This window comes from Orbicella franksi, chromosome 2 (assembly GCF_964199315.1).
Source record: "Orbicella franksi chromosome 2, jaOrbFran1.1, whole genome shotgun sequence".
NCBI lineage: Eukaryota > Metazoa > Cnidaria > Anthozoa > Scleractinia > Merulinidae > Orbicella > Orbicella franksi.
The window spans coordinates 1,810,666-1,837,789 of NC_138146.1; the positions used below are offsets into that span (position 1 = coordinate 1,810,666).

Sequence of the window (27,124 nt, forward strand, 5' to 3'; positions counted from 1 at the left end):
TGCCTAAATTTATTCCCTGAATGTCAGTGGTGATCAATATCAGTCAGGGAATGAATGAATGAATCGTTTCCGTATTCATGGGCAGGTAGCTAATACGTCCATTCGTTTTGAATACCTATGTAGGCTCTAGGGTAAAATAGAGGTTCTTGTTGTTGCAAAATCGCAGTTTTAATTCCCTTTTTTCGTAATCTTTCATCATATACATTTTTATGTCATAGAAACTTAATTAGAATAAGTAATACAAACGTTAAAATCACATTATTTATAATGTTGAGAAAACTTCCTTGGAAAGATTGCTTCCTTGGTGTCTAACATTCTGTCTCAGACATTTAAGTCAATCCCCGACCCTCCCAAGTGCCACATACCCTTGCAGGTCCCCGTGCATATACGGTTAAATACGAGAGTATCTCCCCCTCCCTTGGTTTTTTAACTCTGTTATAGAGAACCTTACAATACAGTGCAATAACAGTGTGTTTAAATTGACGTATGATGCAGATTCATCTCATCGCTAGCTATGGTAGGGAGCTGACGTCTGCTTATTACTGTCCAATACATTTATACAGCCATGACTCGTACATTTCTGTCTAATAAATACTGGAAGGACGTGCTAATAAACCATCGAATTCGTGAGTTTTGAAATATATAGACGTGATTTGCAAAAAAAAAATCTTTTATCGCAACTAGCGGAATTTAAGAATTAGTTGTTTACATGTAGGTCAACTCTGAACATCGTCATCTTCATCACTATCGTCACCATCATCACCATCATCCCGTGAAGCAATCTCGTGATAAATGTAGGGGTACATTTGACATTCACAACACGATCTTATCTCCTGAGTGTATTGCTCCCAGACTTCACTATACACAGTTTTTCCCGTAAGGGTGCTCAGCCGCCTGTCGAGCTCAAACTTGCCGGAAAATCGCAAGAACGACAGCTGAAGTGTCCGCTGCAAGCAAATTCCCATTTTTGCTGCACATTGGCGGTCTTTGTCACGACAAATCACTTCGTTGATGAAATTCGGAAATCGGTCGTCGCCCAGCCGAGTGGTAGCCGCACATTCGGTGCATAACCGATGTAGATTTGAGCCGTCTGGTATCGTACCCCGCCCTTGACACCCACGGATTCGCGTACCTGGAGACGTGGGAAAGCTCCTTTTCATACGTTGTAACTTGAAGTCGTATTCCGCTTGATCGGATCGCCGCTGGTCACCGCTATGAATAAGACGCTTCGTAGTCGCTGACGTTTTGACTTCGGGAGTTTTCGTAGGCTTAGTCGTGAGTTCGGAGCTCTTCGCTACAGCTTCACGCGAGAATGTTGTCAGATCTTCAAAGCCACAGGCGTCGGTCTCATTAATAGCTGTGTATCGTTTGATAAATCCTCCAACAGACTCTAACTGTACCAGCAGTTCTTGTTTAGTCCTACGCAAGCACACTATGGCGCCAAGTTCGTCTTGGACGCGAGAGACCTTTGTGTGGTTAAGGCAAATTTCCGGACTTGTCGTCGAAGGAACAGTTACTTTTGTAGTAGGTCTAACAAATGGTAGCGAAGGTTTTGCTGTACCTATTTTCCACGGGCGTCTATATCTTGAACGTCTTGTCCTTCTAGTAGTCCACCCTCTATATACCTGATGTCGTTTAAAAAGTTCTCGTAGAAAACTCGGATCTCGGTTGGTATCTTGGCTGCCATCATCTTCAACTGCCTGTGAGTAATACCCCTGCGCTATAAGAATAGACGTAAGCAGTAGAACCAAGGGCGCTAGTATTGTTTTCGTCTGAAACACAACAGAGTTCAATATTAGTAAAAGAAAAAAAAAACTTTATATTAGGCTATTTAGGTGCAACTAGAAATCTTTTTCCTGCCTGAATGTCAGGAAGCAGAGCCAGAGACGACAAGCAAGGGCTTATGACTTTTATCTGAGTCAAGAACAAAGGGTCATATAAATCTACACAAGCTATAAATTGGCTCGAACGAGTAAAGGAACTGGCGTTTATTCGGCTTTCAATAATGAATGATTGTGTTAGTGATCGCTTAATACTGTAAAATGACATCATAATCAGCGGCGCTAGGGATCGTCGCACGTCAGACGCAATTCGTCGATGACATCAATGAAAACAATAAGTAATCAATGCTTAATCGATGGGTTATCAGCTGATTAATTAGTCAATGATTATTGCCGATGATCAATGAGTAATCGATGAATAATCGATAGGCCACATTGATTACATCGATTTTTCATTAAGAGATTAGTCATCGATATAATCACGGTCAACACAAACCAGACCAAATCGAAAATATATATAGAAAAATAACGTCCTCAAGGAATAACGACGGCATCTGAAGCATCAGACACGTTTACTTCGGGAGCCCGCTGGCGCTTGATGTTTAACCAGAATTTGACGTCCCGACATGTACATTTCCCCTTCCCCAATTTTTATCGTCGCGAACCATTCACGCAAAGATTTATACAAATGTGCAACATAATAATGCATGTGTAATTAACGAGTAATCAATGGTTAATCAATAGGCAATCAATTGGTAATCAGTGGCATCAATGAATAATCAGTGACCTAGAAAGATGAGTAGTGGTGCCATCAATGAGTAATCGACAGGCAAAAAGGTTTTGGCCATCAATTAGTCATCGATTGTTCATTGATCATCGGCAATAATCAATGACTAATTAGTTGATTACTTATTGATTACCCATCGATTACTCCTCGATGTCATTGATATCGATTAGTTACGTCTGAGGTGGCACGCGACAGTGTCAGGCCTTAACGTGTGTCACGATATAGAGCAAGCTAAGAAAATCTACTACTCTACGGGGGGAATGAGGGCACTTCCGTACATATGCTTTATAGATACGTGTCGCTGTGAAGGGTATGGCTTTTAGGCAGTTAAGTCTGTGACAGAGTATAAAAATCAGAGAAGTGGCCAGTGTATAAATAATTTTTTCCAGAGCAGGGTTCTCTACCCAGGATTCTATAATAGAAATTGAAAATCGGAAGTGACGTTGTAAGATATTGGTTTAATCAGTTAGTGTATGTTGGACTACAATCGTGATAAAGTTTCCGCATGAAAAATAGCTAGTCTAGCTGATCTGGGATGGGGTGGTGGTTTTGGCGCCTAGTCTAGAACAGAGTTGCAAAATCAAGCTGATCATGGTCTAGTATAGGGCAAGGCTCTCAGTGTCCCAGCGGCACACCCCACCAAAAGATTTACAGAGTACCACCCCCGCGAAGTTTACCAAGCGAATTAGCTAAAGAAACAAGACCGGATGTTATAAGTATGGCTCAGGGTGGAGAAATACCTTCATTGTGCAGCGATATCAGCTCGCTAAGCAAGACAGTCAGGTTTTCTCAAGCAGGTTTTCTGTTTTCTTTAGGTATTGGGATGTTAGGTCAAATCACCATAAATATGATCACTGCATATATAAAAACCAACAGAAGGTCAATTGAGAGTAAAACTATTGAGTGAGCAGTATTATTAACTATTACAAGGAGTAATAGGCTAACATTAAAACAACGTTAAGTCAATTAACGACGTACGGAGCTTTCTAAATGTGTTGTGACCTTAACGAATCGTTTATTGGGTGGTAAATTTGCACCACTCCGTCTCTGAGTTTTTTACTAAGTTTGACCATTTTTGAGAAACATGTTACAGAATCTAAATTTAAAACAGTCTGGGTCATTTTCTAGACAAACATATGCTATCTTAACATGGTGTCAGTCTGTCCTCGCCGTACTACCATCAAAGGATATACTATGTGGATTTCTTGTCTAGTGATTTTAAAAATAAAACTATGGATAAAAGAAAAAGTTGTTAAACTATCTTAGGGCGCTTTCCAATTGAGTGTGGAAGGTAATCAGGCAATTACTTTGGTTTGGTTTTGGTTTTACTGCGGTTTGAAGTTGGCCGAGTAGTCTAATTGGTAAGTAATTGGTTTGGTTTTGGTTTTAGCTGTAAACCGCTCTAAAGGGCAATTTAAACGCGTTAGTGAAGTCCGAGGTTCCTAATTTTACATGTTCACTAAGCTCTGAAATTAAGGTTTTTGTCCCAGTGAATCAATCTTACTACGTTCTTGTGCTGCTATATAAACTGAACAGAAGTTTGATTTGCCAATACAGGCTGTACCTAACCTTAAAAATTAAAGGGCAAATTTCACTCTTACCTGTCAAAAGTTTGTAGTTACGTCCTTGTTAGACAAAAATAACCTCGGCTTATCGAAGATTATTATAACTATCGCAACCTTTACAAACACAGAATCGTTACACCGGCTCGCGACAATGATATGAAAAACAACTTTGACTTTATATGACGTTACAAAAGGAAAATCTATTTTCATTTTTTTGCTAATATTTTATTTTCAAACAGGGGCTATACTGACAACAACAGAAGAAGTAATATCACTTTCAATTGAACCTAATATATAATGTTTTAAGCAATATTTAGCTGTCAGTGTGATATATTACATATGAATGTGAGTTTTACGTATTAAGATGGCTGTCGCCGATCAATGGCTGGAGTTGCTTCCATTTTCTTTAGTTTCCTGTCCCTGTACCACATCTCTTGCACAGCTAATTCTTGCACAGTTTGAGAGACCCCTTGAGAACGAATTCAACTGTACCAAGTACAGAACAATATTTAGTCAGGGTCGAATTTGAAAGTTTCCATGAATCCATGTTTCGAACGCAAAGCAGCGATCATCTAGAATCAAAGCTAGAATACCTTTTGATATTCAGTCGTTATAAACAAGAAAAGAGGTCACTTTTTGAAAATTCAGAGAGTACATGCAGGTCTTAATTGGCTCTGACATTTTATCTTCCATTCATTAGGACAGTTGACAATCTAGGCTAGATTAAAAACGCTTTGTGGATTAAAATTTCTTCTACCCTATTGGGTAGGAGATACTAGTACTTATGTTCGTTGTTGTTTTTGTTTTTTTTTTTTACGTACAATTGCCACATCCCTCGTTCTTTCGCAACGATCACCGAATGGTACCACCTTTCTGAGATCACGGCAGAGTTGACCTCATTTAACGATAAAAATAATAAAATGTCAGCCTCTTTAAAATTATGTTCATATTTACTTGAATAAAAAAGGTTTGTTTAAGTTTGATGGTTCAAACTTTGAAGTCTTGTCGACGCTTTTCATTAAGTCCCTCATTCAAGTGATCGGTATGTCTTCCTTGGACGTGAACATCAGTTCACGACTAATATTCTTGGACTCTGACCATCACGTGATTAATGAATTTTCTCTGAAGTTCATTTGCCAGATGAACGTTCTTTCAAAACCACCAGTCCTTGCTAACTTTGGCCATTGTTTTAATTTACACTTCATTAGATAGTACTGTTATCTTATGTAGGCAAAAAACATGAAGGACATTATAAACTAAACAGGAAGAAGGATACAGGAAATTGTGGAGACGTTTGGAGGAGAATTGGGGATTTCCCTTGGAAAAAGACAAATTTAGGTTCTCTTAGATGCCATTTCCTGCTGTTTGGGAACTCTTGGAACGAAATTAATATAATTTCAATGAAAGATTTAATTTGCGTTTGGCGATATATTGAGGGAACATATATACCTGACGTTCGAATTTCTTTTGACGTCAAAGCCGCCATGTTGGTGTTTGCAAACATGCAAATTTCTCTCTTTGGGGAACGAGTTCTATTCTTATACCAAGATTTTCTATCGGTTGGAAAACCGATTATGACTGCTGCAACTGCAGTAAAAATGCTCAATTTCGGGCCTCAGTGCGTAAGGGACCCTTGATTTGAATTTTAATATTTACTCGCCGGTGACAAAAAGCATTTCTAATCATTTCACTGCCGCTGTTTGTCCGCCGATTTAGCACGAAAGTCACGAAAGAAAAATATATTCTAGAAAAGTCGAAAAATAGTACTGTATGACATAAATAGCTAGAGCCATGATTTTTCTTTATACCTTTTACGGCAATGCCTATAAATAATGCGCAAATGTCATATCAGATATTTTGTAAGAACACGAGAAGTCCCTCTTGACTTGTGGCGTAGTCAATATTTGTTGTTCCATTAGTTTAACTAATAATACGAGAAACTGGTTTATTTATTGCAAAGTAGGTCTACTGAAAAGCAAATTAAGGTGTTTAGTTGTGTCGTTCTCAGTGTCTGTTTAATGAGCTAAAGGAAATCAAAACCTGACTACAAAAGGTAAGTGAAACTTGTTACTGTAAATATCCGTCCTCAACAAGACAACTGCCGAGTGGCACGAAACGTTTGCGGGAGTTTGATTTTGCGGATCGGCGAGGTTTTGTATTTTGCAGGAACTAATTTTTGCGATTGTGAAAGACTTGTTCTTTTTGCTAGGTATTGATTTTTGGGATTTTCATGTTTTAATTGGAATTAAAACATTTCTTTTCCTTTTTTTATATAAAACTATGTGCAATGACAATTAAGTCAAAGAAAATGCAGAGAATCAGTGTCACTCTGTCGCAATTACATGATCTCGTCCTGGTGATGCTGATTGCTCCAGCGATAGATCAGCTAAACTACGGCACCATCTGATGCATTATCCCTCGATATGCCACTGGCATTTTTTTTCCACACCGGTATTTAGCCAGTAAGATTCTACATGTGATGTTTGTACGTATAATTTCGCGGATGGAGCGAATTTTTGCGGGAACTTTTATTGACACGAACTTCTTTTGCGGATCGTGAAAATACCGCAAAAATCGAAAAAATTAGTAACCGCAAAAATTTCATACCCCACGGTATGAATGGTCACTTGTCACTTGTATTTTCACGGTAAACACACGAACCCTTAGGCGAGTAGGATATTCCATGGTATATAAAGAGAGATCGTTACCCTTACCCCGGCAGTGGAACGTAGCCGGCCAAAAGGATTGTGAGGTCTGGGAACAAGACTGAAAAACAACAATTTGTAGCCTTTCCAGTTTTGATGACGTCAGGTGTCATATTGGCGCCATTTCCAAAATCATTAACTCAGCTATGCACGTGCTCACGAGGTAACCGTGTGTAATATAATAAAATTTCATGATTAGTCTGAAATAACAGTAGTATATTAACTGTTCAATGATCGTTCCAAACTGATATACATCGTTGGGAGGGAATTTATGAATATTTGAAAGTTCAGATCAATAGGTTGTGTTGTACTGAGGGTTTACAACCATGTCTGTAGAAAATCAAAGAGTAACGACGTGACGCAAGTATATATTGCTAGCTGGAACTAGACAAACAAGTTACTGGACAGTTATGACGTCATCCACTAAAAATATCCATTTAAACATCTCAGTTTGGCGCCAATTTCTAGAAGCTAATTTCAGCACGGTTGCATTTATAACTGGCAGATCGGTTTAAATGCCTTGAAAGATTTCTAGGAGATCTCTAATTTGTCACAAATTATGGAACGTTTATGGATGTTTCAGGGAATAAATTTGTTATTAATTTCCTTCAAGTTTAACAAGGTTTGTCTGGTTTCTGGACTTACCCATTTTTTTCCATTTTCGTTCTGTCACGATTGTAATTTATGTGGGATGGAGAAGTTGATCAGGGTTCTAATTTGAAGATATCCTTGAACTATGAGGTTTAAGACACTGAAGAGGTAACAATCAAAAACAAAATTGAAGAAATGTTGAATTAAAAACGACGACCCAAGTTTTTTGTTATTTTCCAAGGCGTGCCATGCGTAACTCTCTCAAAGTTTGGCTGAATTGCCGCTGGTCATATTTGCTATTTTGATGGAGTCCCCTCTTATTGGTTTAAGGAGTAATTGAACCTTTTAACCTTTCTGAAAAACTACATTTTCATCACGCACTGCAGTTTCAACAAAACTCTTTGACTTCATCATGTCGAAGGAAACTCTGAATTCACCCCTTTCCTACATTTCCCCTTTCTCTTAACTGCCCTTTATAAATTTTATTCAGTAGAAGGTATGAGGATCTGGTTCGCTTCAAAGAGTCATGATTCTGGTGAACCCGGCGTGATTTATTGTTATGATGACAACAAACGTGATGTTTTTTTGTTTTTTTTTTTGGTATATTAATTTTTGCACTAAGCGAAGCAACAAGGTTAAAATCACTTCAAACCGCTTAAAATTACTATATTGGCCAAGCTTTGAGCTTTGAATTTATTATATTGTTCATTTCAAGTATCATTTCTACTCCATAGGGTAATTCTTCTTAAAACACGAAAAGAAATTTCCTTGCTATTAACTAACATTGAACATTTCGGGGGAGGTATTTCAATACTCTCTTCAAGTCTCTGAAACAAACAGTAGATTTGCAAATTAGTGAAGGCATTTATGAATAATGCTTGGGTAAAAGGACTTCAAATAGATATTGATTTAATTTTCTAATAGGGAATCAGATATTTACAGCCTCTTTGTAGTTTATGTCTAATGCGAATTTGCGTATAACCCAAAATATTAAGCACAGACGCAAAATTCTTCTCAAACTTCCTGCACTTTCCTACAGTCTCACTTCAGCTTGGTAATCTTATCACCTTAATTAACCACTTAAGGAATTTGCTCAGGGTAGAATTTAAAAGTTTTCACTTCAAATGCCTGCCTCGGGGGTGAAATCAGCTATTCTGGCACGTAAACACATATTGTTTAACTATTCTGTTTCGGCTTCAGAGCAGTGATTATCGCTGTAAAATTCTAAAGTCGTTTATATTTTTGTTAATTTATAGATTGCTTTGACGTTTTTCACAAATGTGAGGTTGTTCGGACCTTTAACTGTTTAGTGTAGTAGATTCTCTTACTTTTTTCAGTTTTTTCCTGATTATTATTGCTTCGATGTATTCCTGAAGCAGATGCCGTTTACTTTTTTGGTGTCGCAATATTCGGAAGCAAAACTCTTTGTTATGTGAATTCTGTTTACGTGATAGTTTAGTTGCTTTCTGTCATGTTGTTTGCATTTAAACCTTTCAATTATAGCGCAGTGTTATGGTGCGAGTACTCTAAATGTGCAAATTTTCGCTGCGAGTGGAGTGATAAGTAACCAGTTTTAATTAAGCAGAACATAGCGGAACGTAAATAACCGAATTCTATAATTCATAAACATAAGTTGCTTTCACATCTACCGAGGGCAACTGGGCAACACTGTTTACAGCAGCAAAAACATTCAAAAAACGTCAGGATAAGGAAAACGAGGCCGACAAATGCTTTATACATGTAGTTTTCATCCAGATTTCGGAAAATTGCATGGTAAAACGCATCCACTCGGCGCTCATTTTTGGGTGTATAGTGTTTAATCAACATACCTCGCCATTAATTTGAGAACAGAATTCGATTTAACTCAATTTAACTCCACCGCGCGTTTATGTAGTCTTTTGGCATTCTGGTATATGGGAAGCGAAGTCCCAAAATACCATAATGTTAAAAAGACTACATGAAAGCATGGGTTACCGAGTCGTGAGGCTAGAGCTCCAGCCAGGCCTGGTCAGGGTCGCCATTTTGTATTCTTGGGCAAAACAATTTACTATCACGAATTCTGGCTGAAGAAAAATAAAAAAAAAATAAAAGGTTACAATGAAGTCTAATATAGAATAACATCATCTACTAGCACTTAAACTTTGACTAGAATCTATGTTAGGGTAAAAAGACTAAGGCTGAGTAATCAAGGCGTCATGCTTTATGTAATTTCTCAGTAGTAGTACTAGTTCATCCTTGTGATGTAACAGAGCTACAAGGCAGGGAATTTTAATGAGAAGGCTTATCCAGAGTTGTGATAATGGTGAGGAAAAATTTCGAATCATCCGACCGGAAAAAAATAGTTATCTTTCATAAAGTTCCAAAGAAATTAAACAATATTCATGATAAACTGTCGTCGTTTGACTTGATAAGGAACGTAATATGTTCAAGATGCACTTAAATATGTTATCCCTGATTGTTGCTGTATGATAAAAAGGTTTGGAGGTCAGTGCTATTAATTAAAGATACAATGTGTTTAACGCTGGCTCTATCAGAACTCTTTTGAATTTTCTTAGTCTAATGATATGGAGTTGTTTGTAATCTGTCCACAACCATTTTGTTTTTGCTCATTAGTAAAATGTGAGCAAGCGACAAATAACCCTCCATTCAATAAAAATAACCCTCCATTCAATTCCCGGTGGGCTTGGTGATCGTATCCTCAACGATGGGTAGGAGGCGCGGTGGCCTAATGGTCAGTGCGCTCGTCGAATCGGATCGAGCCGTCCGGATTCGAGCTCTGGCCGGGGACATTGTGTTGTGTTCTTGGGCAAGACACTTTACTCTCACAGTGCCTCTCCCTACTCAGGTGTGTACCGGCCAACTTAACGCTGGGGGTAACCCCGCGATGGACTAGCATTCCATCCAGGGGGGAGTGGATATATTCTTAGTCGCTTCATGCTACGGAAACCGGGATAAGCTCCGGTCTGATGGGCCAGTTGACTCGTATGTAGACTTTACCCTTACCATCCTCGACGATGTAAAACAAACAGGAAGGTCTGCGAACAAATCAAATTGGATGCACGTAGGAATATTCGTGGGATATGTGCTCTGCGTGATGTCAGCGTCTTGAAATAGACACGGGTATTAAGTGGTTTGACGTTAGTCACTTTAGTTTTGGACGTACATTTGGTTTGTATGCAAACCAACATCTGGCTCTACTGTACATTACTGATAACACCAATAACGAATTGTTTTGCTTTTACTTAGGTTACGTTATTGCGTTGGATTCTACTGTCTTATTGCTAAAATGAAGGTATGTATTAATTAAGTTAATGAACCTCAAACTGTATATAGGCCAGTGACGTTCATGGGCTTGGCATGAGCTAACAAATTTACATGGTTGTCTTCATCTTTCTCAAATTAAACCCTGTTCATAGCATATAACCTTTTTCAATCCGACTGTTATAAGACTAACCTCAAAGGCGTGTCATTTTGCCCAGCACAATAAAAGTTCATATATTCTGAGCCAATCATAACTCAAATGAAAGACATGCAACACCGTATCAAGAGAGAGAAAAAGAAGGTGATTTGTTCATTAAAAACAAAATAAAAAAATCGATTGTAAAGCACTCTGACACGCAAATAAATCAATGGTGGAGGTGACGAATGGACGATAACGTTAACGTTTTAGTGGGAGATTGACAAAACATGTAGAACAAGTATCGGTTTTGAGGGATCTTTCGACAGAGAAGGAGTTAAAGATTCTCCAAGAATAAAATAGTTTGTGCCACGAGGATACGTCATGGCACCTCATAGTATCCTCGCAGATCATGTCATTCTGAAGAGAAAGAGATTTTCTTAATTTTTAGAATATAGCTGCTCTATACCCGCATTTGGAGCTGAGCGTGAATTATGTTTTATAGATATACACGGCTAGAAATTATAGAGTGCGTACGTCCCGGATGCTGCATGTGTTGTCAGTGCAATCTCAGATGTAATTATTTTAGCTTTTTCATGGTAAAACCAAATAGACCATGATGATCCTATGTTTTCTAAATGAGAAAATAATGCACTCATGTTTTGAGGTCTAGACCTCGGCTGCCGAACGCAGATTTCCTAGACCTCATTCGTGTATTATTTCTTAGAGAATATGAAACGCCGTCTTCTATTTAGTACATAGAAGTTACTTTATATTTATGAACAAGGTTAAAGTACTGTTGTAATGTGTCACTTGGTTTAACATCTAAGTTACTTATATATCACGGTATTACTTTTCTTTAAACAGACGTTGATCACATTATCCGTCATTTCTGTCTCCATCTGCTTCATAACACTAAAATGTTCCTCTTCTTCGCTTGTCGATCCTGACGAGGAGTACTGGCGCGATCCACTACCCTGGCCAAGGGCTCATAGGATGCCAATCTTCCGGCGTCCTGTGCGACATTGGCCTTGGCGAAGGAAGTTCGTGAACCCAAAAACAACGTCTATACCGGCAACATGGGCTGCAATACCTGGTCCTGACTTTTGCCGGAACCACACCAAAGTATCTCGAGTCCAAGACGAGCCAGGTCCTATTGTATGCTTGCGTAGGAATGTCACAGAGCTAATGGAGCAGCTGAGGACCATAGGGGGCCTTATTAAGCGGTACATGGCTGTTACAGTGATCGACGCATGCGGGTTTGAGGATTTGACCGCTATCACATCACCAACAACGACAACAGCAGCAGGAACCACACCAACTTCGAGGACGCCACATACGCATAACATTGTAAGGCGTCCAGCTGATGAACGAGATTCCGAAACTGGAGCCCAGCGTCGCAAAAGGAACATTCCTACTTCACCAGGCACCATTTTTCGCGGGTGTCAGGGGCGAGGTACAATACCGGACGGTGCTACTACACATAGATTATGCACCGAGTGTGCGGCTACAACTCGACTGGAGAGCGATCGATTTCCGACTTTCATCAACGAAATTGTTTGCCGCGATGCTGACCAGCAGTGCGCTGCCAACATGGGATTGTGCATCCAGCGAAACCTGCAGCTGCCATTCTTGAGATCAACCGGTGATTTCCAGTTTGACGCTTCTTTGAGCAGTTTGACAGGGAAGACTGTGTACAAGGAAGTTTGGATTGAATATACTCAAGAGATAAGGTCGTGTTGCGAATGTCAAATGTACACATTTCTCTATAGCGAGATTTCATCAAGAGATGATGACTGAAAAATTAAAGGACTCAGTAACGGGATTTTGAGATATTTTGGCCGCGTACAAAATTACTGTTAAGTTGAAGGAAACCTAAAAATAGTAGTTTACTAAGATAGAAAAACATCGGAGATAACGATACGCCATAAAGGAACAAGGATGGTTGAGGATGGAGAAGATTAACACGGATTACAAACGACGAACTCAAGACATATAGCCTAAGCTTTTAATTTCAAGATGAGCGACGTAACTCCTTTTACCATATTACGTAATCTGTCTGCCGGCCATAGATTTCAATAGATTGCCGGCTTAAGAGCTTAAAACTGACAGTATTTTGGTTACTTTGTAATTCTTCTGACGTGGATGAGATAACTAAACTTTATTGCATTTTCCATCAAATGACTTTCTAAGCTGACTTATGTGCAAACTGGGAGTGAGACAGAATTGCTATCAAAAGATTTCAACTGCTCTATCTTAAAACTGTTATAATACTGGTAGGTTCCTTAGTTACTTTATTTTCCCTACTATACTCAACTATTGCGTCAAATGGGGTCCAATACATAACGTAATGGGTAAACCGCAAAGGGAAGTTTATTTGACTGAAGAGGAAAAGTCGAACACATTTAATGGAAGATGGCGTTTTTGTAGAATGCGTCACAAACGCAGTGTATGCCTGCTGCTTGTGTGACTGAAGTTGATCTGCTGAATAGGAATTATTTTCAACAGCTTGAGTCGCATCACTACATCTTACGCGTTTGAAACTACCCAAAGGAACTTGAAGATCATTCGAAGGCGGGTAGTTACGAGTAATTTTCTCATGCACTTATCAAGCATATTTGGTCAAGTTTCATTGACCGCATACTTAGCAAGTTCAATTCGGTATAACTTCTTTACCCTGAATCCGTGGTTTTAGTGATGTATTTTTTCAATTCTGTACTCAGACGAAACCGGGGGCTATGGCAAAAAGTGAAGTACTTAGACGAATGATACATCGATTCTCCGCTATTTACTTTATTTCACATCTAGATATTTACAACAGTGCGTAGTTTCGTCTTTGGAACTGCCTACCCTTCAGCACACGTGTTGAACATGTGTTCTGGCTAGATTCCGTAATCCGTTATTTGGTTGCTATGAAACGTAGTGTCTGTATTTCATAATGATTCGTAGATATAAAAATGCAAGTACAGAAGCTATAACTAAAAGAACACCCCAGCCATTTTCAATCCACATAGACGTCGATAAAACTAGAAAAAACCCGTTTTTATTTACTACCATGACATCGTAAGATTGATTGTAGCTAATTGAGGACTCAGGAACGCACACCTAGAAGGAAGCGATTCTTACATCAGAGTTATTCATACATTGTTCCTTTCAAGGTTATCGGAATCGATGACATCAGTATCGAAAGCGGAACATTCAACTTGATAAACTCTTCTAATCCTGTACCACACCCGGGCGGAGTAAAATAAACCTCCTGTGTCAATATTCCGAGGGTTACTAAATTTTTACCAAACTCGAGTCGTCGGAGTTAAAAAACTAATAAATAAAATTGAGGGTTTTAAACATGCCTTTTGGAATTATCTAATTTGTTTAATTAAATCCTTTAATTACTGGATGTTTCTTTCGTGTAGACCTCGGGCATTAGTGTGATTGTTTAAGTCCAGAAGCACTTAAGCAGGAAACGGAAAAACCCCAGTGCATTTTCATGCAAAATAGGTTTATTGTTTCAAAACCACAGTTGATCGCGATCAAATATTTAAACTGATCAACAGCAAAATCTGCTTTTTCCGCTCTGGGTATTTAAATAAAGTGCTGATCCTAAAGAAAATCAGAACTGCCTGCATTATTGTAGAAGAGGGCAAGGAAGAGAAGATATTTCACTCTTTCTCACAGAGGTAAGTCAGCTATACTGCAGAATGGTCTTGTAACATATTTTGGGCTAAATTCTTTATCGTTGCTAAGTTGAGGGCAACTTGCCCAGATGAAGGTAGGCCTTTCCCTAGCCTAGATCTCATTTGAAACTATTTCATTCCAGTTGTTACAACTTGCAAAATTTACTTCCGAAAATGTCCCAAGGTGGCAGATTGAATAATCTGCATAAACGATACACCTAGTTCGTTCATGAATCTAGGTTTCAAAGAACATTTGTAAGAAAATGATGATGTAGAAAACTCGATGAAAATGTTGATTTGAGGGCAGTAAAACAAAATACGTATTTGATTGTAAACGGAAATTTTGTGGTATTTTTAAAAGCAATACCTAGCCAAGAGTAGTCCTATAAGTAATATTCTTGGTTTGTGGCTAACTGCACACGTAAAATGAAAAAAGGGCATTTTTTGACGTCACACTGAACCAAGCTCTTGATAAACTTTCTTTTTTATAGCAAGACAGTAAAAAACCAGTCGGGAAAGTTGTACATATATTAAGTCATTAAGACAGAGATAAATCAAAAGCCTCAGAAAATCTATTTTCGTTCTCAGCGTAGTGGTTATCTTTGTTTAAAAGCAAATTATTCGCCCCTTGAGACTATTTTCTTCAAAACGGCTGTGCTGCGCTGGCGAAGTCCTTAGTTTACCATAAACATGAAATAATGTTATTTATTAACAACGTGATACTGATTATACGAATCAATTATCATTGTTAATGTTAGCAGTGGTTGTTCAGAAAAGGCGTAGTGTTCAAAGCATAGCAGAGATAAACACTGTAGGCTCGTATTCCGGAAAAGACAAAGTTAATGGGAATTGTTACGTATGATAAAAAGTCAAGCATCCATCCCACCGGCAGGACTTGTGAACAATAGAGTCACTCCGACTATGACATGTGGGCGAGACAGACTGTCGCGATGTTTAAAGAGCTTGCAGAGCCACTTTTCGTTTAACAATCAATATAAATAAATATTTGCTAGTGCTCGCACAAATCTTGAAAAGATAATGAAGACGTGGCAAGCTTTTCGGTGTTAATTAAAAGTACCTGTCATAGCTGATTTATGCACGTTAATTTACTCCTGTTGTTCAGTTGAGAGTGAATGCGGTTTCAAATGAACGCTGACAAATTCTATTCATTCTAACTGTCAGCTGAAAAAAGGGGCTTTTTCAACTCATAGCCTAGAAATCTAAAAAAGGACATTCTGCTAACATAGATCATGAAATATTGACTAAATGTGTTCACTGGTAGTTGAGAGAATGGGCAGAATTTTGACTGGCAGCCAAAGTTGCTTGCAGTCATTTAAATGATATTGTTCACGGCAAAATAGGAACGGAATAGTGGGAAGAGTAATCAGGCGCTTCGTTGTTACACGGAGAACGATCAGGCAAACCTCTTCTATCACAAAAGTCGATAGTAACTTCGTATTACTTACTATGTATTAAATTTCTTGACCGACTTGAAATTGAGACAAAGTGTGAATACAGGGTCTTAAAAATACACAAGTATACAACAACTTTTACTTTTAATTCATTTTTCGATAGCTTGCCTAACAGGGTCTACGGTAACTGTCTAGGATATATTATATAATTTTCCTGCTCATCGGATTAACTTGGTTGTCAATAAATCAACGCCTTTTCAGATCCAGAATTTGACACAAACTACACCAGCTAGTCTGAGGAACAACGAAATCATGGAGTTGGCAATGAAGGTGAAATTTCATTCATTATAATAAATTATAATAGGACACAGCATTTACCATGGCTAAATTACAACAAAGCTTTGGCGAAAATCTTATCACAGTGTGCTATTTTGATTCTTTTGGCCTTGAATGACAGAGCTTGGCTGCGAAAGAAAGCCCTATGTGAAAAAAGATGATACTTTTAAGCACACATTTGATGAGGTTTAATCATAGACCAGTAATTTCGGAATCGATAATTCTGGTAAGGTAAAATGTTGAAATCAGATTTAATCTTCCTTATTTCTTAACTTTTATTTTATTCACTCTCGTTTTCAGATTCTCCCGTTTATTTTTCTTTTTGTTACGTTCCCACCGTCGTCCGGGAGAAGATGGTTGCCAGCAAAGCCTTTAAGAGGTACAAGGAAACCCTACCCGCAGCCTACGACTTCAGGCTCCGTCATGATTAATAAGAAAGAATGCGATAGTATTGTGAACGACCTTTCGCAGTCTCCCAATGTCCCCCAGCTTTGCGTTCGTCTCAACGAAACCGAGTTGTTAAACAAGCTTAAAATTATGGGTAGTTTCAATCCACGATATATGGCTATCAATGGAAAAGATGCAGGCAGATTTCAGGACCTTTCCGTAGACGAACAACCTTTACCACGACGACCCTCGCCCCAACCAAAAGCCAAACAAGATCAGTCCTTTGAAAGCGCAACAGACATGGATATGAGTGCTTATGACTTGAATGACGTACAGGATGACACTGGACGGCTTGAGCTTGAGAACGAGAGGAGACAAAAACGAATGATCAGTCTCAGCCCAGGTTCCATCCTGCGCGGATGCTGGAGTCGAGGCTCTCCGTTGGATGACTCTTCACTGTCGCGGCTTTGCACCGAATGCTCGGCAACCACTAAGCTGCCACCCGCTATTTTCCCGCCATTTATCAACGAGGTGATATGCGGCGACGATGATGATAATTGTTTCGGTCCCATAGGAAAGTGCGCGCAGAAAGTGATAAAATTCACGTTTCTTCGAAGCACCGGAAATTTCAAACGAGACGACGCCCTCAGTGAACTTCATAGCATTGATATATTCGTTGAGGAGTGGGAGGATTACGAGCAAGATATCAGATCTTGCTGTGAATGCCGCATATTTACGTTTCTTACAAAAAGTCGTCGATCTTAAGTTGAAGCTGCTTGTCTTATCACATAGCGAAGTTTTTTTCAACTATAGTGCACTGCTTTTGTATCCCATCCTTCAAATTAGGTCTCAATGCAGACGAAAGTTCAGACTCGATTTCACATTTTAAACATTTTTTTTTCAGACCAAATCTCAATATTTTATTTATTTTATGACTAAGTAGTAATTGCTCGCTTTTTGAGCCTGAAATTTCTAACTGCAGACTTTGAACACTGAAGTAATTTGTCGTCGAACAGATAAACTTTTTGAATTGTCAAATTGTAATAGTGTTTAGACAAGCTCAGAACAAAATTATCAATAGTTCTTCACTATTTGACTTAAGAATTAGGAACGCCCATAAAGGCTGAGTAAAAGAATTGAATTTTGGGGTTTAACTGCGAATAAACTGTAAACATTTAACTCTTCAGTTTTGATGTTGACGTTGAAATTAGCTGAAAAATCGTGATGATTGAGCCCCCATCCCCGCCCTACTTAAAGAAGCTCAGTTGAACTTTTCATATGGTGCCAAGCTAATTTATATGTTGTCCACTTGAATTTGATAAAGATGGATTCGACACCGTAGCAAATTTGGAAAGCTGACGCTTTGACCGAGGCACAAAGTTCTTATGGAGAGACTTCGATCTGAGGTTCAAACCCTTTCTCTTTTATATGCCATTTTTCTCATTATTCTTCATAGAAAATGAAGAAAATATTACCCACTACATTGAGAAATCTTTGAATCTAAGTGAAATCATCATTAAGTACGAAGTGGACTACTAAGGATGACGATAAGTGAACCAGCGACACATTCGTAGCTTTTTATCGATTTAAGGCCAAAAAATACACCCAGTTCATAGAACGAGGGAGGTTTTAAGGATTTTTCGAGGAATACGCGAACATACATGACTGGGGAAACGTTAATATGCGTGCCTGGCTTCACAGGAGTCTTTCATGCAAGAGAAGCGCTGGGTTGAACAAACTCTCTGGAGAGAGGTATACTAGAGAGCGATTTCCGCTTGAGTGCGGAAAGCAATTCGTGTTTCCTTTTATTTGCACTACGACGTCCAGCGATCGGCTTAAAGAACTCGCATGACTTTGCTATCCAATCAGAAGTAAACCCAAAACCAAACCCGACGCTCGCACAAGTTTTCCCGCCCATCGCGTCAGCTACATCATGATCTGCTTCGAGTTTTGATTGGCTCACTAGATTGTCTGCGTAGCGTGATTGGCCCGAGTGATTACTTTGGTTTTGGTGCTACCATGTTCAATAGGAACTACTCTATTAATGTACGGAATAACGTGTTCCCCGCTAACGGCTGTGTGGTAATACCACAAGAAAGACATTTATTTAGATATTGGTATGTTATTTGAATCGGGCACCTGAAGGATACATAACGGTTGAGGCGATATCGTTGACCCCCTCACAACGAGATTTTACTCAGTATAGTAGAGTGTACGTAGAGCACTAACGACTAAATGACATCGCGACGAACGTACAGAGTCTGCAGTTTACATTTGACTGATAAATACAGCACTTTTAGTGCATTTATCTTGAGTATTAACGACTAAATGACCTTGTGAGAAGCATACAGAGTCCACAGTTTACATTTGACTGATGAATACATCAATTTTAGTGCATTTGTCTTGAGTATTAACGACTAAATGACATTGTGAGAAGCGTACAGAGTCCACAATTTACATTTGACTGATAAATACAGCACTTTTAGTGCATTTATCTTGAGTATTAACGACTAAATGACATTATGAGAAGCGGACAGTCCACAGTTTACATTTGACTGATAAATACAGCACTTTTGGTGCATTTATCTTGAGTATTAACGACTAAATGACATTGTGAGAAGCGTACAGAGCCCACAGTTTACATTTGACTGATAAATACATCAATTTTAGTGCATTTATCTTGAGTATTAACGACTAACATAAAATGACATTGTCAGGAACTTACAGTCTTCGCAGTTTACATCTGACTGAAAAATACAGCACTGACAATATTGACATCAACTGAACTCGATAGTTATAAATCCTTCCATTAAGATTTACCCGAATTACCTGATTTGCACCGGTATCAAAAATCTCCTCATCAGACAAGCACCGGGAAATTAAACGTTGGGCATTTATTTCAGTTCACCTAAATAACTTGTGTTTGTTCGGTGTCTATTCCTACCTACTAAGCAGCAGTTTCTTTCGACTTCCTCTTAATATAAGACAATATTAACTTTCGATTTCCGGCAAACATCAAACAGTTCACACGCGAAAGTTTGCGGCTGATGTAACTAGTCTTAGAAAGGAAACTTGAGGGTGGCAGCTTTTTCAGTTCAAACTCAATGTAGAACGATAGTAAAAAGTAGAAATCATTTCTATGCGAAGACGTTATATTGAATTCAAAGGATAAAAAGTGACTTCCAGTATTTTGCTTTGTTCTGTGCCAAGTTTCATCTATCCAAGACGAAAACTCTAGAAGAGACTAAAAGATTGAAATGTTTTCACAAGAGGGAAAAAATCAATCAAATTCAATATCTGCACACCAAGCAAGACCAGTCTCGAGCCCATTTCTATATTTGGACCAAGACGTAATTCATTGTCGAAATCCGATGCAGGATTGCAAAAGTGAAATTACCGAAATCCAAGTGTCATACTTAATATCTGCACACCAAACAAGATGCCACACAAGTGTGTTTTCCCAATCAAGCTCAACAAGATTTGGCGCAATGTATCTTAGCTTTATCTTCATGGTCGAAAACACGAACGCAGTGGTTTTATAACGCAAATGGCAAACATTATTTCGCACTCAGTCGTAAAATTACGTTTGGAGGGTTGTCTAAAAGGAAACCTTACCTTTACTAAAAAGAATTCAAAAGTGCGTGACACATGTCGCTGAGCAGAGACTTAATTAAAATGCAAAGACAAACGACAGTGGCTGAAGTTTCGATTGTTCATGACCCTTCAGCTGAGACCACAAAAGTGACAGTGTACCAATTTGTGCACGTGGACTGTCAAAATTCATTGAATTTTTTGACATTTCAACTTTCTCTATTTTTAAATAACCTGATTTACTCTCATATTCACTGTTTTATCATCATCTGGAGGTTGATAGCTGAAAGTAAACTAAGTCATTCACCGTTTGTCATGTTTGTCTGTCTGTCGACAAACTACTTTTGGAAACGTCAACTCTTTAATTAAATGCGCCTGCGATAGCAAAACACGTGGGTTTATTGGCCTTATAGTTTATTAGTTAGCCTGTTGACTGGTTCCCCGAGGTAATCCCAAAGGTCTTGTGATGCTTCGAAAGTTGACTTTTGCTAGAATTTTCCACCCTAAGGGAAGTATTGTCAACTAAATTTCTGTATTCATGTCTCACAAGCGAACCATTCGTTTGTCAGCGAACTTACCCCAATCAAGCACAAGTTTGGCTGGCTACCTTAAAATAATACATGATATTATGCAATCTAAATGGAGACGATTTCAGCAAACGAAACTGCTTATTGTACTATTCTATATGGCATTTAAGGGTGGGGTGATCCTAGCCTCTCCTTGAAGATTACAAAAGATTTTGCCAAAACAAACGACTTTATCTGCAAACATAGGTCAAATCAAAGAGGCACTGCTCTTGAATAGTCAACCGGATCGACGTGTCTATTACCGGTTAAATAATTTTTTTCAAACCACTCAGCAGTTATCGTAGAATCACGTCAAAGAAGGACTTGAAGGGATATTGGCAGAGGCCAAGCAGCCGTTACGTCACTAATCCGGCCTCTTGAGGTCGCTGACCACATCTCCAAAATACTGTTGTTTCCGTGCGATTCAGTCAAAGCTTCCGATGTAGATGGCATTTTCACGGAACAACAATATCAACAGTTCACAAGGTATTTTACTATAGACGCAGATTGTTCCCGAACAGGGGTTCCTTGAAATAAGGATTACTGGGTTAAAATCCTATTTTCAATAAACGTTCCTTTGGGCATTACGAAACATTTCTCGCGCAATCTCCTTCGTAGCCATCCGCGAAGAAGAACAGTCTCGAGCCCACTTCTATATTTGGACCAGGACGTAATTTACGGCGAAATCCGATGCAGGATTTCAAAGGTGAATTTACTGAAAATCCAAGTGTCATACTTAACTATATCTATTCAGTATCTGCGCACCAAGCAAGATGCCGCACAAGGGTGTTTTCCCCATCAAGCTCAACAACATTTGCCCCATTGTATCCTAGCTTTATCTTTATGGTATAAAACACGAACGCAGCGTTTCTATAAAGCAAATAGCAAACATTACATGTATTTCGCACTCACTCAGTCGTAAAATTATGTTTGGAGGGTTATCTAAAAGGAAACCTTACCTTTACTAAAAAGAATTCAAAAGTGCGTGACACATGTCGCTGAGCAGAGACTTAATTAAAATGCAAAGACAAATGACAGTGGCTGAACAGTTTCGAATGTTCATGACCCTTCAGCTGAGACCACAAAAGTGACAATGTACCAATTTGTGCACGTGGACTGTCAAAATCCATTGAATTTTTCGACATTTCAACTTTCCCTATTTTGAAATAACCTGATTTACTCTCATATTCACTATTTTATCATCATCTGGAGGTTGATAGCTGAAAGTAAATTAACTCATTCACCGTTTTTCATGTTTGTCTGTCTGTCTGTCTGTCGACAAACTACTTTTGGAAACGTCAGCTCTTTAATCAAATGCGCCTGCGATAGCAAAATACGTGGGTTCAATATTGGCCCGTGTATGCAGTACAATAGTTTATTAGCTAGCCTGTTGACTGGTTCCCCGAGGCAATCCCAGAGGTCTTGCTAAGCTCCGAAAGTTGACTTTTGCTAGAGTTTTCAACTCTAAGGGAAGTATTGTCAACTAAATTTCTGTATTCATGTCTCACAAGCAAACTATTCGTTTGTCAGCGAACTTACCCCAATCAAGCACAAGTTTGGCTGGCTGCCTTAAAATAATACATGATATTATGCAATCTAAATGGAGACGATTTCAGCAAACGATACTGCTTATTCTGCTTTTCTCAATGGCATGTAAGGGTGGGGTGATCCCCTCCTTGAAGATTACAAAAGATTTTGCTAAACAAACAACTTTATGTGCAGACGTAGGTCAAATTAAAGAGACGCTGTTGTTGATTGGTGAGCCGGACGTGTCGATTGCCGGTTGCCTAGAGGAAATCAAAACTCACCGCCTGACAGGACTCGAACGATGTCACCCCATGTGATTACGCTTCATAAGCCGTATAAGCTGTTCTAATCATGACTAACAAACTCGGTCATTTAAACAAACAACTAACGAATTTAGGATGGCTTGAAAACTCCGATATAACAAGGATACAGGCATGGAGTTTAGTCTAGGATATTGCTTCATCGAGTTGATCTAAAAATCCGAACCAACAGATGAATAAATAGTCCATTTGCCCCGAGGCATATAAATAAGCTATTTATTTTTTGATTACATCACAATTCAGTGCTTAAGTAGTTTGATTTGTGGCCCATTAAAATCGTTTTTTCCGCTTTGGCTGGTTAAATAAAGGTCCTTAAAGGCAGTTCTGTGCGGATACTAAGCTGAGGCAAGCAGTGAGGCGAGAGGCGTTTTTTCTGAATCGGCAGAAAGGTACGTTATTTTGCAAACTGAATTAATATCTTCTCAATCTTATATTGTTTTTGCCGATTCTTTTGTCGCAACCATTGCCGTTTTAAGTTCTAGGTTTTCAAGAGTTTATTTCATGACAGAGATTGAATCTATCGGTAGTCCGTTGAATTGAAAAATGCGATTTCTAACTGTAGCTGTTTAGTGCATGTACCATCCGGTTCTTACAATATTGATTATATTTTAGCTGTATAAATTCACATCTTATCTTTAAGTCGTATCTTGACTTTCGGTCAGTTTTAAATGCTTAACTATGATGGTAAAACTGAAAGGGACTTCGAAATATGAACCAAGAAATCTACGGTTTTCAATAAATTTTACAAACCACTGTACTTTTACCAGTCCACTAACATGCGTGAAAAAAACTTTTACCGAAACTAGTTTTGAGTGACTGTTGACGTAATTTCTCTTAAAACAGCCTTTTTTGATCCTGGCAAAGGATAAGAAGTCGATAAGGGTGATCTTGTGCCCAACGAATCAACGACAGGATCGAGAAAATAAAATACTATCATTCAAACTTCACACGTTGCAAAGTTTTGTTGAGGAAATTGCCCAGTTATGATAATGTCAAGGTGAATTTAATTTAATGCCGATCTGTCAACATCAATCTTTCGTTATTAGATGTCAGATTTGAAACAAACAGGTCTTTCAAAATGATACCACACCTTTACTTTTCTAACGACATTCACGTGAACGAAACCACCTATGTAATATTGTTGATTGGTCAAGCGTCCCTATATTGACGTCATATGCACTAAATTAGTTCAATTTTAATTTCACTCGGTGTTGATGAAAGTATTGCTGATTTTCGCGTGAGTCTTTTTGCTGGAAATTTGACTGCCGCAGACTTCACAAAAAAGCTGAGCTTTTTCACTGGTCAAAAGCTGACGTTCAAATGGCTAAAACTGACGTTCAAACGAAATAGTTAACTGAAAAAGTTATTGTTCAAATTCGATAACATCCACAATGGCGTCATGGTGTGTTTAATAAGTTGCTGTCATGTAATAAGAAATGCTATTTCGCTGTGTTTGCTGTCCTGTTGCTATATATATTTAATACAACAGTAAATAATGATCAATTTGCGGCTTTTCTATTGTCATGACCGGCTATATTGCCGCAAGTATTGATGCAGCACTTAGCTCGTGTCTATTAAAGTCGGCGAAATCGTGTATACATTCTACGATTGCCACCTTTTTTTTGCATTAATACGTCAGAGAGCGTATGTTGAATAAAAAACATGTTTTGTTTTTATTTGTTCTTCTGTTGTTATAAACAAACACGAACAAATGTTGTTTACTTTTACAAGACCTCGATTGTTGACCTTAAAAGGTGCTCAACGCTTTGAACAAGAAAATCTGTGTTCCATTTGCAAGAGGTATGTCCGGTTCAGTAAGAGATTTGTTTAAAGCAACGGAGGTTAAATAATAAGAATAGAAACTTGTATCTCAGCCATGAGCAACATAATGATAAATGAAGCTATGACGATTGTATGAAGATATTTATATCATTTCGTTATTGGGTTAAGGTAACAAAGGACAAAGTACAAGGTGATTTAATACATTAATAGTTGTTTGCCTTTGTTGCTCGGTTTCAGCCCTTCTGTGAGAGGAAACGAAGTAGCGAAATTCTTTGGCCAGAAGCCAGAAGTTCAAAACATTCATGGAGTTAAAACTGAAGGTAATGTTCCTGTAGACAAGTAATAGTCAAAAGGTCTTGACAAAAGTCATCTTTACAATATAAATTTTGTATCAGCTAGTATTAGCGACGAAAAGAGAAGACAAGAGTCAGTTAACGAAAGAGGAAATTCATTGAAAGCCAGTCAGTGTGTCATTTTCTGGCTGTAGAGGACTGTTCACGTTGCATTGAATTTTGTAATTGCTATCTAACCCTTCCACGAATAGTAGCATGGCGCCATTTCGCTCGTAAAGACAAGGTTTATCGAGTTCTTTTGGTTAGCCATATTTAGCCTTAATGATGCACACAGATCATTTGCCACGATGTTGTATCATTCAAACTATTGTCAAGAAATGACGGAGCTACAATTAAACCCCATCTGGTCGATGTTAAGTTAGAGACAATCAAAATTCAAGGCATGGCAGAGGTATAGTTTTAAAATCTCATTAATCGTTTTTCTCAATTTTTAACCACAGAGCCTTTGTCTGCTCTGTGTCATCTTCCTTCTAATGGCGGTCTTGCCAAATGATGGACTGCGAGTGTCGAAGAAAAAGTTCAGATTCATAAAAATTCGTCCAACACGCCGACCTCCGATTACCAATTCCAGCATCCCCAAAGAGAAATGCAAAATAATTGTCAACAGCCCTCCAAAACGCTTTGTTGGTCGTTTCATCAAAGGACCGATATGCGTCCTCCTCAATGAAAGCCAGAAAACAGCCAGACTCCAGAAAGTTGGCGGTTACGTTCCACGATATGTGGCAGTCAACAAAAAAGAGGCGTTGCAGTTTGAAAGCCTGCTCGGAGATGTACAACCGCTACCGACCAGACCCCCAAGCTCATCGCCTTATAATAACCAATCAGATTTGTCGAGTATCTTTGGCCAGCAGGACGGAACTGCTGGAAACAGGAAACGACGCAGTTCGATCACCCTGCCATCGAGCCCCGGCACCACTGTCATTCAAGAGTGCTTTGATGGAGGTTCCCTTCTGGAAGATGACGGATTCAGGCGGCTGTGTACTGAATGCTTTGGAATCTCGCAACTTCCAGAAGGCGTTTTCCCTCCCTTTATCAATGAAGTGATTTGTGGTGACGACTCAGATTTCTGTGTGCCTGGCATAGGGGAATGCCAACAGAGGGTTATAAAGCTTAATGTTCTTAATTTTACAGGGGAATTTGAGCGCGATGACGACCTAAGTGAGGTGTTTGGGTTTGATGTGTTTGTAGAGGAGTTGGAAACCATCGAAGTAGAATTAAGAGCTTGCTGCGAATGTCGTTTGTTCGCGTTTTTAGGAAAGAAGTAAGGAGCAAGATTAACTTGCTATTGTACTACATCTTACATTTATTTGCATTGTTATTTTTAACGTATACGTAGGTGGCTAAATATAACTAAACTTAAACTTAACATAACTTGTGATAACATACGATTATTTTTGGATTTTCTGGTCAAATATTTAAGCACTATTTAAAATATAACGGTCTTGCCACAGCTACATCCATACGGTGGCTATTCATCTAACAATATCTAATTATTCATTTGCCACTGTTAATTACCTGAATACAGTCAGTTGATAACTAAAGTGAATTTCGCATAAATATAATAATTGTGTAACAACAAAATCACACATCAGAGCACAAGGAAGCCTCACAAAAATCCTGTTAATCATACCGTGTCATTTAGGAAGAACAGTTACTAGGCGTTAATTCCTTAGTTTGTTGTAGCTGCTGTTCAAGGAGAGTGAACTTGAATCAACAATCATTGTAGACAGACAAGTCAATAACTTTCGTAATTTCCTAGGAAGGAATGATAAACATGTAAATTCTCCATTCGATTTCAATTCGTTGTCAAGCAATCAGGAGATGAGAATAAACAAAATTGTTAAGGGAGACTGTCTCTGAAAGTATTGTATCCTCTCCGCCGCCCCCACATCCTAACGAAATAAACATGTTATTTTTAAGCGGTATATAATAACGCTTAAACACTCAAAAGGATGTAAATTAAACTCAGTGGGAGTCAGATATTGCATTTTATTAATTTCGCGAGATAACCTCCGAAAGACAAAAATATTTTCTTAACACGTTGCTAAGCAACAGGCCTGCTTTCCCCTGGCACACGTCGTTTATACACACCCGGGTTATACATTGTGATTATGGTGCGAGAGTGACTTTCACGAAAGCTCTTAGTTACTAAAAATTGAGAAGTCGTTCACAACAGGCCTCAACGATCTTTCTGAATACGTATTTGTCAAATCGGCGATCCGATGATATGAAAGGTTTCACGCAATTTCACATAATTAAATCTTCTTGCTCTCGACCAACCAGCCATTTTGAACTTAAGCGACCCACCAAAAGTGTCGCGCATTGAAGAGTTATAGCAATTCTCGGTTCT

General features: G+C 38.6%; 4 protein-coding genes across 4 annotated transcripts; 3 read left to right on the top strand and 1 right to left on the bottom strand.

Annotated features, from left to right (window-relative positions):
* Positions 1-94: 94 nt before the first annotated feature.
* On the bottom strand, positions 95-9,450 carry LOC145467126 (uncharacterized). Its single transcript, XM_081450664.1, has 2 exons — positions 9,404-9,450; positions 95-1,815 (listed from the first exon to the last, which is right to left on the bottom strand). Exons 1-2 carry the CDS (start codon positions 9,448-9,450, stop codon positions 717-719), a joined length of 1,146 nt encoding a protein of 381 aa, XP_081306790.1. The 3' UTR covers positions 95-716.
* LOC145475487 (uncharacterized) lies at positions 6,162-13,869 on the top strand. The gene is made up of 3 exons (XM_081455268.1): positions 6,162-6,186; positions 10,676-10,721; positions 11,694-13,869. The coding sequence occupies exons 2-3, from the start codon at positions 10,716-10,718 to the stop codon at positions 12,624-12,626; spliced, it is 939 nt and encodes a 312-aa protein (XP_081311394.1). The 5' UTR covers positions 6,162-6,186; positions 10,676-10,715; the 3' UTR covers positions 12,627-13,869.
* Positions 13,870-14,460: 591 nt separating this feature from the next.
* On the top strand, positions 14,461-19,022 carry LOC145467516 (uncharacterized). The gene is made up of 3 exons (XM_081451063.1): positions 14,461-14,503; positions 16,174-16,242; positions 16,549-19,022. The coding sequence occupies exons 2-3, from the start codon at positions 16,225-16,227 to the stop codon at positions 17,398-17,400; spliced, it is 870 nt and encodes a 289-aa protein (XP_081307189.1). The 5' UTR covers positions 14,461-14,503; positions 16,174-16,224; the 3' UTR covers positions 17,401-19,022.
* A 3,816-nt stretch (positions 19,023-22,838) lies between these two features.
* On the top strand, positions 22,839-27,067 carry LOC145467532 (uncharacterized). Its single transcript, XM_081451087.1, has 3 exons — positions 22,839-23,028; positions 24,659-24,741; positions 25,215-27,067. Exons 2-3 carry the CDS (start codon positions 24,724-24,726, stop codon positions 26,037-26,039), a joined length of 843 nt encoding a protein of 280 aa, XP_081307213.1. The 5' UTR covers positions 22,839-23,028; positions 24,659-24,723; the 3' UTR covers positions 26,040-27,067.
* Positions 27,068-27,124: the final 57 nt, after the last annotated feature.

What these genes read in the sequence shown, in the direction of transcription:
- LOC145467126 (XM_081450664.1), bottom strand. Translation starts at nt 9,450, where the DNA reads ATGGCGACCCTGACCAGGCCTGGCTGGAGCTCTAGCCTCACGACTCG. An exon ending in AGCTCTAGCCTCACGACTCG is followed by an intron (nt 1,816 to 9,403) that starts GTAACCCATGCT and finishes CCTAATATAAAG; the next exon opens with TTTTTTTTTTCTTTTACTAA.